Source organism: Gopherus flavomarginatus, chromosome 2, assembly GCF_025201925.1.
Source record: "Gopherus flavomarginatus isolate rGopFla2 chromosome 2, rGopFla2.mat.asm, whole genome shotgun sequence".
In the NCBI taxonomy this organism is placed as follows: Eukaryota; Metazoa; Chordata; order Testudines; family Testudinidae; genus Gopherus; species Gopherus flavomarginatus.
The window spans coordinates 2,232,695-2,243,005 of record NC_066618.1 but is presented as its reverse complement, the minus strand read 5'-3'; the positions used below and the strand labels follow the sequence as shown (position 1 = coordinate 2,243,005).

Sequence of the window (10,311 nt, the reverse complement as noted above, 5' to 3'; positions counted from 1 at the left end):
CTTTGGCTGTCCTCTGGTGGGGCCCCTGTTGAAGCCCCATGGCCTATCAAGATGGGCAGGCAGGGGGAAGACCCCTGGCACAACACTAAGTGTTCCAGCACCGTGCAGCCCACCTCAGACCCTGGCTCAGAAGGGGGCAGTGGAGGGAAAACAGCAGCCCCTAGGGGGTCAGAACAGGGGAACACGAAGGCCGCTCCCTGGGAGTCGTCCACCGGGAAGGGGAATGAGACAACCCCAGGGGTGGCGGCAGCATGGGAGGTGAAAGGGAAGGACATGAGATCGGCATCAGGGGTGATGGCGGGACAAGGATCAGGAGTAGGGTCAGGGAGAGGCGCAGTCAGAATCAGGGGCCCCAGCAGATGAGCCACTGGGGGGTGGCATCTCTCGGCTAGGCTCAGAGGTAGGGGGAGCGGGCCCTCGATGATGCCGGGCTCATGCTCTCTGGTGGGTGATGCAGCCACAGAATCAATGGGTGGAGAATCAGCAGTGGAGCCCTCACCCAGGAAGGAGATCAGCTGCCCCGCTTCAGCCAGGGTGCCCCATGGTAACTCAGGGCCTGTTCTGGCAGGAACTAGACAAAATGTTTGAATTGTGTATTGATGCATCAAACAAGTCTAGGAATGGTACTGATGCAAACAAGGGTGTGACCTGGTGGTCTACTTACCGCAGGTATGGCGCCTCCTCCTGGCTGTTCTGGGGAACAGCTCAGCAGGTCAACACCCCTCCCAATCCCTCACACCATCCCTCCACCTCTGTTTCTTTGTCTGCAGCCCCTTTCTTACTCCAGGAGCTTCTGTGGCCTCTTCATGACTCAGCCCTCCGGCTAGGTCACTGTCGTGATTTCCCCTTCTGTTGGGGGGCTCTTCTCCCAGGCAGGTTCAGGAAGCCTTCCTATGCACAGCCCTGATGGTGCCACTTCCCTAGTGGCTGGTTGGGGAACCCAGGCCAACCCTGTATTCTGGGTTCTGGCTCAGGGACACTCTAGTTAGCAGTCAATGGCTGTTACACCCTGTACCTTCCTGCATTTCTCTGAGCCCTTTCCTAACCTTCTGGCTCTCCCTTCCTTCTCTGGGTCTGCCAGCTTCACCGCTCCCTCCTCCCAGGGAGCAACTGTAGCCTGCACATCTCTGCAGTCTCCAAGCACTCCTCCCAGGGAGTGACTGCAGCCCTTCTCAGCAGCCTCTTCTATTGCCAGCTTCCTGGCTTCTATAGGCCTCACCTGTCCTTGCACAGGTGAGCGTCTAATTAGAGTTTTCCTAAAGCCTAGGCTTTAGGAAAGCTTTAGGCCTTCAGCCTAATAGATTAATTGGCCACCTGGCCTCCATTGACCCCTTCAGGGCAAGTGCAGGGTCAATACCCCATCTCAAAGGCAAAGTAACAAAAAGCATCCCCTTGCTTTCTTAAGTAAAAAACTGACACCCTCTGAACAGAATTGATCTGTTATAGAAAAAGAAAGTGATGCAATTTCCAGGGCTGTCAAACACTTAAAGACTTCTCTATTTAACAGAAAATGTTGGCTCCCAACAGACCATTCTCCATCAGTATGGCTACATCGAACAAAAAGGGACCAACTCCAAACTACCACACTGGAGCATCACTCTCCAAGAACATGACATGGGAATTGTATATCTTAAAAGTAGAGAAAATCCAGTGGCAGATGCACTGTCCAGACAAGATGGTTATAACCCAGTGCCTATGAATCAGCCAGTGTTTGACTCTCCTGCATCAGTGTGTTACAGAAGAGAGGTGGGTTATATTGATTTCAAGAGCCAAAGGAGCTGAAGGTGTTATAAACTCTCTCGCTGTCCAACATTAAACCAGTGTTACAAAAAATCAGGGTTCTTTCTACAGAGACCCTGATTTACTCTGTATCTTGGCAAATACCCAAATATTCATTCTAAAGTTGAAAGTTTATTGAACAGAACACAAGAAAGAACAAGAAATCAAAACAAGCAAAACTAAAATTGAGTATCAGTAATTATGCAAAACAAACAAACAATACCTACTTCAGTCTCTCCCTTTTTGAAGGAAAAATATCAGTGTCTCTTATTTTCACCAACAACCTTTCTTCGATGAAAAGGCAAGGGTTAATTTTACTCTCAGTCCTGGTGCTTGAAGGACATTCATTTATCCTGTTTTTAACACACAGACAGACACAAGCTGGAGGAGAGACAGGAGGCTGGTATTCTTGGAGCACATGGCAGCTGGTCTGTCAGAGTGGATGCTTTAGGCCGGCAGGTTGGCCACAGCACCTGTTGCTCTGGACCCTGGTTCACTTTCTGGTCAGGAACGTCATCTGGTTGGCTCCTTTCTCAGATGGGGCAGGGCTGGATGGGCCATCTCATCTCACTGTGGGATGTGTGCAGTACAGTTCATTTCAGTATCTGGTGAAAAGCCAAAGGAGTGAGAGGGAGGATAGGAGGAAGATTAGTTAGGTGGAAAATAACATGAAAAGGGAAGGGAGACAGAACAGGATCTTATGTGCCTCTGGAGCCACTGTGGTGCTGACAATCAGGCATCCCCGCTGCTGGGCTGAGGATTGGATGACATGATGATATGATGACTTTCAGGACTCGCAGGTGAAGAACTGTGTTAAACTTGTCCTTAAACAAGTGCAAGGCTCGATGGCTTTCCTCTCGGAAAGAAAATCCTTTGGTCCATCTCAACACAGTCCGTGAGCCATAACAACAGTCCTTTTTGTTTGGACCATTCAGTCTCTAGTTTTCTTGCACCTGCTCATAACATTCTTTTTTGGGCCTAGGGTCCCAGATAGCCTTGATCCTGCCCTGAAAGTGGCCCTTTCTCCCTTTCTCTCGCTCCGTCTTTTCCTCTTTTTGTCTGGATTTATCTCATTGTGAAGAATTCCCACACAGATGAATAGAAATAAACCAGTTCTCAGAGTCAGTGAGTATCACAAGCAGCTGCCCATTCCAGCACTCAGGATCTGGCACTAACATGTAGCCATTTCATTTTTATTTTTTCTTTCAAACATTTCTATCATTTAAGAAAAGAAACTATAGCTAAATGATGGCTTGGGTTACAGATGATAAATTTGGAGATTATAATGCAGTACTCATTTTTCTGAACAGATACAGAAGGAGGGGATTATAAAAAATGTTTAAATTGACTGGAATAAATTATTAACCTTTATTAGTTTATTAGTTTAATTACATTAACTCATAAAAAGTTCTATTTCAGCAATAGGAAAAATCATATGAAATAGCATAGAGCACCCACTTATTTATATATAAATCACATTTCAATATGGATGAAAACCTTCAAAGACAAAAAAACCTACACACTCTCCTCCCTAAAAATATTTATTCCAAAATGCAACTACATATAAAATTGTAACCATGTGGCTATGCCATTTTTATAAGGAAATGTCTCTTATTACCTATTTAGGGTTCATTAGTAGGTATGAGCACTTTGGAATTCAAACAAACAACCAATAGCTGGAAGGATGATGGCTGAGTGTTTAGATTTACTCATCCAGTGGATTATAAATTGATCCAAATTGTTAAGTCTATTGTCATTTTATTTAAAAGGGGAACAGTCAAGTTTAGGTAAATCTTTCATGTCCAGAGTAAGAGCTCGTCTGAGCTATATCAGACCTATGATTTCAACTGGAAAAGGACAGCTTTCTTTTTCCATTCCTTTTCCTTGCCTGGTTTTGCAAAAATCACGTTGTATGATTTGCTGGGTGAAATCCTGGCTCCAGTGAAGTCAGAGTTTTGCCATTGATGGCAATGGAGCCCTGGATTTCACCCATTAAATCTGACTTGAGATGATATTCTTCAGTCGTAGCACTCCTTTATCGAACAGTATTTGTGTGATCAGACAGGGGAACTAATCCATCACTTTCATATAGGGACAGTAGGTGGGAAGCATTCCCAGTCCAAATAGCTTTGAAGCTGGCATTTATGCAAATAGTTTGGGGAAAATGATCAATAGTAAAATTGAATGTGGAGAAAGAGAAAAGCTTTAATTACTTAAATGTTAATGCTGTTTACTACAGTAGTGCCTAAGGGGAGAGTTGGAGCAAAGAACCAATCAGCACAGAGCGTTGTTGGGTGCCTCTCTGTAATTCAAAACAGGAAGAGACGCTGCCATTAGTTACAATAGCGACACAAGGAGAAGCTTATAAGGAATGTATCCAACTTTGAAAATCATCTCAGATTTTGTAGTGGGAAGAATATCATCAAGATAATTGCACTCAGTTCAATCGATAAAATATCGAGTGATAAAATATGTCTGATTTTTAGGAATAAGTTTCAAAGGGGAAGGTGGACCCAGCAAGGAATCCAAACTGGAATGTATTTCCAGAAGTTCCTGAAAACCTTGTGGGATGTTGAGAAGGGATGTTGTATTCCCTTCAAAAATAAAAGTGACCCAGGCAAGGTACTGACAAGTGAATGCTTTTTCTTTTTGGCATTTTTTTTTAAGAAAGTGGGTCACAAAATGACTCCGGGCTCACAGTAGACAAAAAAGATGCATCTAACCAGACTACTAATAGCTAAGGAAACCTGGAGAGAGAGAGAGAGGAAAAGTGGAAGTAGACACCAGATTGGTGTCCTGGCTCTATTACACTAGACCCCTTACACTGGTTAAAGAGAAACAGGAAAGAGAAGCCATTTGCCTTAACTATGCCTGTATAGTTAATCACCAGAGCTGGGAACTTGCTAATGTATCTGATAGTTTAAAAGACATTTCAGCTACAAACATTAGGAATTTGTTTCATCCTCTGAGAGCTTTTGAGACACCTGTCTCTTGCTTTCTGTGCAGGTGCATTGGAACCTTTGTTATTGTTAGTTGAACTAATCAGCTTTTGGATTGAGACACAGCATTGGGCAACTCCTGTTATGTCATTCAAAAATCTCTTCAACATGTAGGATGCGGTTCCAGACTCTCATCCAGCTGCTGTGGAACCAAACACGGTAGACGATCCAGAAGACTGACAGCTGTCAGTGTGCCATGTAGACACAATACGAAGTCTTGCTTTTTCATTGGCCATTGGGAACTTTTTTACAACAGACTTCAGCTCAGCAACAGAGCTATGAGCCTTCCTAGCCAGTGAAGTGAGCCATTGTCCAAGCCAAAGTCCTGGCTCTAACACTGCAATTGTATCACAGAGATGGCTGGACCAGAAGCTGAGGCGAGATCTGGGCAGGAGTAAGGGCATCAGCACATGACACAGGGGCTAGATTTATCTATTTCCTTCTCCAGTGTTTCCTGTAGGAGGGGGAAATCATATTTGTCTGGGTCCCAGTGACTGATAAGGAAAATCTGGGGGAAAGTCTCCCCTTCTCCCTTCATCCGTTTTATGCAGTCATCCCTGATCTCCTGTAGGATTCTCTGCTCACTGTAGGATTTGCGGCACATAGCAAGAAACAGATCCTCATCCACTTTGGAGCGCACATAGTAATACTTCTTTCCCATCCTCCGAATCTCATTGGCGAGGATTTGGTGGCAGGATCTGAAGCGTTTTGAGAGCATGATGATGAATAAGTCATAGCGGCTGAAATTTACCAACTTCATATATGTATGTAAGGGAAGCCAAGCAAACCATGGTAGGTCCCATATTGTTACATTTGGGTGTTTAGGATGTTGATAAGGTGTTGGCTCCCTTCCTGCTTCACACACCTCAGTTTCAGCAGCACCTTCATCATAATCATTGAGCCCCCGGAAGGCATTTACAAAGCTCAATCTTCCTGAACCCGGCTCACCCATGACGGCAACATGAAGCATGGTGATTTTTAATGATTTTATGTTCTGAAGTTTAACTATCACATCTGTGAAAATTCCTGCTGCAATAGTGTCCTGCAATTCTTTAATCTCCTTTTTGGAGAGTCCAGCAAATGTTCTATTGTTTGAAATTGCATTTTCAGCAGCCTTGGTAGCTCTTGGAACTGGCTCAGTGTGTCTTACATGCAAACCTTAGAAAAGGAAAAGAAATATATCTATGACTATGCAACACGAAAACAACCTGTTCACATGGGAATCTGCAGCTTATTGAGGGGGAAAGGGTACTTTCAACATCATCACTTTAAGTTGAGCAAAGTTTTAATGGAGTTTAATAAAAGTTAACATCTAGAAAAATGAACACCCAGTTTCCTTATGATTCCTTATTAACAGAAGCCACTAGGTCTTTGGCCAAGATTCTCAAAAGTCCCTAGTCATTGTGGGTCCCCAACTTCACAGACAGTAAGGCGGGCCATTTATCAGAGGGTGAGCGCTCAGCACTTCATGAAAATCAGGTCGCTTCAAGCTGGCACCTAAAATGGAAGGTACTTAACGCTCTTTTGAAAATCTCGGTCTTTGACACTAGTTATTGGACAAAGTTAATGAAAAGGGTGAGAAAAAAACTCAAAGCTAAAGTTCAGTTCGGAAGATCTCCCGTAGTGCATTGTATTTTCAGAACATTCACAGACGCGTTGCATTTCTCATCACCAGCATAACCAGCTAATCAGCCCTTCAGAGGGGGGCGGGGGGAGAATCTGGATGTGTGTGTCCAGACAGCCTCTCCCCTTCAACCCTTTTCCTGTGTCCCCTCCTCCCACTCAGAATTCTCTTCCAGTGATTTATGGCATTTCCCTGAAAGGCCAGGGGAAAATGGGCAGAGGGAGAAGGTGAAAGGAGTTAGAGGAGATAAAAGGGGAGGGAGAATTTTGTTCGGAGCTGGTGAAAATCTCTGATGGCCAGTGAACAAACTACCACTTATTTTAGTCCCACTTTAAACTTTCATCTTTCCAGAATGAAGAAATGTCCTCCCACAGGTGTGTGTCCCCTGGCAGGTTTTATCTCACACTCACTCACTCTTCTGAAAGAAAGGATTGTCTTGAGAATAACCCACCGGGCTGTGACAGAGTTCTGGGTACAATTCCAAGCTCTGCCACAGACGGCCTGTGTGACACTGGGCAAGTCACTTAGGCACGAATCCACAAAGGGACTTAGACCTTGTGACACTAAATGTTGCGGTGCCTAACGTTTAGACACCTAGAAAATCACTTGGATCCACAAAGCCTGAGCTAGGCATCTAGATTCCCTGTACAATGCAGGGGGAGAGAACGGCACCTAAGAATGAGATCCACAAAAACCTGTATGCTAGGCAGGGAGCCACCTGAGCTAGCCAATGGGAGATCCCAACAAAAAGGTTTTTTGCTATGCCCCGCCCCTCTCATGGAGATGGGCACCACACTCTACGCTGCAGGGAGACACTTATATCTACTAACAATTCACAGCTGGGAACCGCTCTCCTGGAGTCAGTCCACTTAGACACCTACGTAGTTTCTTGTGAGTCTGAATTCACCGAGGCAGTGAGAGAACCAGGGTCCAGTCCCCCTACTCCAATGACTCTTTAATTATTTATCCAAAGATGAATCCCTTTGTGACAAAGTCGGGTTTTATTCATCTTGTCACATTGCATGTGAGTCTTACTATCCTGTTCTAATATTGTGTGTACTTCACTTTCCCTGGGTACTGCACCAATGCCTACGTGGTGGGGATAAGGGTGTGTAAATTTTGCTGAGGCCTGTGACATTACAGTCTATATGATTTTATAAAAATATGCTAATGGGTGAATATAATGTAACTGGAATATGCTTCATGCAAAAGGTCTCTTGTAAGGTATCATTACAAAGCTTATAATCTACTGAGTGTGATCATCCTGTTTGTTTAAATATACCACTCTTGTATATGGGACTAGGAATATGAAATATAACTCTGAGGTCCTGTTGTAATTATGCAAAGTGTGGGCCATTAATGGTGGTTTGGAATCTTGATGGCTCCCATCAACCAGGACAATTGACTGTGGATGGCTCTATTTGCAGGCAGCCTTCCTGTGAGTCAGGCTGGGAGGAATGAAGGCTTGGGGTCTTACAGTGGCATGTGATCATGTCACCTGAACTGGAATCCATCTTTAACCTGGTGCGTTTCCATTGCGAAGGGGGGGTGGGAACCCAGAAGGACAAAGGATTCCAGCCTTACGCAAAAGATATATAAAAGGGGTGGAACAGAACAAAGGGAGAGGAGCCATCATGAAGAATCCCCTAGCTACCGCCTGAGCTGGAACAAGAGCTGTAGGGGAAAGAATTGCTCCCAGGCCTGGAAGGTGTCCAGTCTGAGGAAAAAAAGTACTGAAGCATCTCTGAGGATGAGATTATCTGTATTCAGTTTGATTAGATATAGATTTGCGCATTTTCATTTTATTTTGCTTGGTGACTTACTTTGTTCTGTCTGTTACTACTTGGAACCAATTAAATCCTACTTTCTGTATTTAATAAAATCAATTTTTACTTATTAATTAACTCAGAGGATGTATTAATACCTGGGGGAGCGAACTGCCGTGCAAATCTCTCTCTCTCAGTGTTATAGAGGGCAAACATTTTATGAGTTTACCCTGTAAAAGCTTTATACAGGGTAAACCGGATTTATTTGGGTTTAGACCCCATTGGGATTTGGGCATCTGAGTGTTAAAAACAGGAACACTTCTGTGAGCTGCTTTCAGTTAAGTCTGCAGCTTTGGGGCACATAATTCAGACCCTGGGTCAGTGCTGGAGCAGATGGGCTTGTCTGGCTCAGCAAGACGGGAGGCTGGAGTCCTGAGCTGGCAGGCAAGGCAGGAGTAGAAGTAGTCTGGGCACATCAGATGGCAGATCCCAGAAGGTTTCTGTGATCCAACCCTTCACAAGGCCCTCAGGGCAGGTGAGGCTGCCCAGCTGTCTGCACGTAGGTGAGGGCCAACCCCCTTCGTAACCTGAGATCCAGGAGGGGGATGCGCCCATGTGACACCTTTTGCCCAAGGAGCAGGACAAAGACCAGAGAAGGAGCAACGGGCGTGTTGGAGGCCAGGCAGGGGGATCCAGGGCAGTCTGCTGGAGAGGGCTGTAAGAGGGGGAGTCCAGGCCATCTGGCCCGGGATCCCCCCAAGATGGACTCTGCTGAAAGTCACTGACTTCTGTGCTAACAAGTTCTGTTCTATGCTGTGTTCCTGCTGACCAGTAAACCCTTCTGCTTTGCAATGCTGGCTGAGGGGCACTGCTGACTGTGGAGTTGGGGTGCGGGGCTCTCTGGCTCCCCAAAAAGGAGCAGTGTGCGGTGTGAACAGGGAAGTTGAATGCTCCGAGGTCAGACCAGGAAGGCCAAAGCCGAGCAGACTCCTTGCACTGGACAACCCTGAGGGGAGTTATCCGGAGTCCTGGCTGGCTTCATACAGAGCAGTTCCAGAGCATTGGGCCTGTGACTCCGTCACACCCTTCAGCAGGAGAGTTTGAGAGACCCACCCACACACCCATCAGAACATCCCATAGCTCAGTGGTTCACGCTCTCTCCTGAGTAAAGTGTGGGAGACCCCAGTTCGAATCCCTGCTCCCAGCCTCAAGCAGAAGGGGGAATTGAATCCGAGTGAGTGCTCTAGCCACTGTGCTAAAAATCACATGTGAGCATCACCACCTCCTCCTTCAGCTGGAATTGGAATGGGACCCAATCTGGTTGTCCTGCTCAGAGCACGCCTCGCAGGTTGGGCCCTTCAAGGAAAGGCAGGAGTTTATACACTGGTTTGTGGCTCATGCTGGGGCATAGGCAGAGTGAGGGCACATGTCCAGGAACAGAAACTCAGGTGTGTAGGAAAGATTTACCCTGATAATTTAGACACCTACAGGTTTCAGCAGTAGCCAAGCAGAGGTTTAGTGGGTTGCTGTGGTGCCTAAATCTGGGGTTTAGGCACCTAAGTGTCTTTGTAGATCTGAACCTTAATTTCTCTGGGGCTCAATTCTCCATCTGTAAAATGGGGATAATAATACTCCTTCTCTCCCACCCTATGTCTGTCCTGTTTATGTAGGTTGTAAACTCTTCAGAACATGGACTGTCTGTTGCTATGTCCGTGTACTGTGCCTAGCACCATGGAGCCCCAAGACTGACTGAGTCATGAAGACACCACTGCAATGCAAATAATAAACCACCATAAAAACAGGTTGATTCTGAAGTTACTTCTACACTCCGCAACTGAGCTCTCAGTCTCTTTCCAATGAGAAGTGTAGTTTTACCTGAACCAGCTGCCTCCAGGTCCTATACCTGAAGGAAGAATATGGAAACATATTTAAGTGTTTACCTTCCTTTAGTGTTGAAATCAGAGTCTCCTCACTTGGGTCACTCACAGCCCCATCCGCACACACAGCCGACACTCGGAATCTGTAGGGTGTCTCAGGCCTCAGCCCATCAATAGTACAAGATTCAGTTCTGTCTCCTGTCCTTCGTTCCAGCCATTTGCCTTTCCCCTCCTGACTCATATCTCCTGCCTTCTCTTTATATTCC

At 45.7% G+C, this 10,311-nt stretch overlaps 1 protein-coding gene across 1 annotated transcript; it reads right to left on the bottom strand.

Moving 5' to 3' along the window:
• Positions 1-2,391: 2,391 nt before the first annotated feature.
• LOC127045910 (interferon-inducible GTPase 5-like) lies at positions 2,392-10,296 on the bottom strand. Its single transcript, XM_050942772.1, has 2 exons — positions 10,109-10,296; positions 2,392-5,936 (listed from the first exon to the last, which is right to left on the bottom strand). Exons 1-2 carry the CDS (start codon positions 10,284-10,286, stop codon positions 5,182-5,184), a joined length of 933 nt encoding a protein of 310 aa, XP_050798729.1. The 5' UTR covers positions 10,287-10,296; the 3' UTR covers positions 2,392-5,181.
• Between the last annotated feature and the right edge of the window lie 15 nt (positions 10,297-10,311).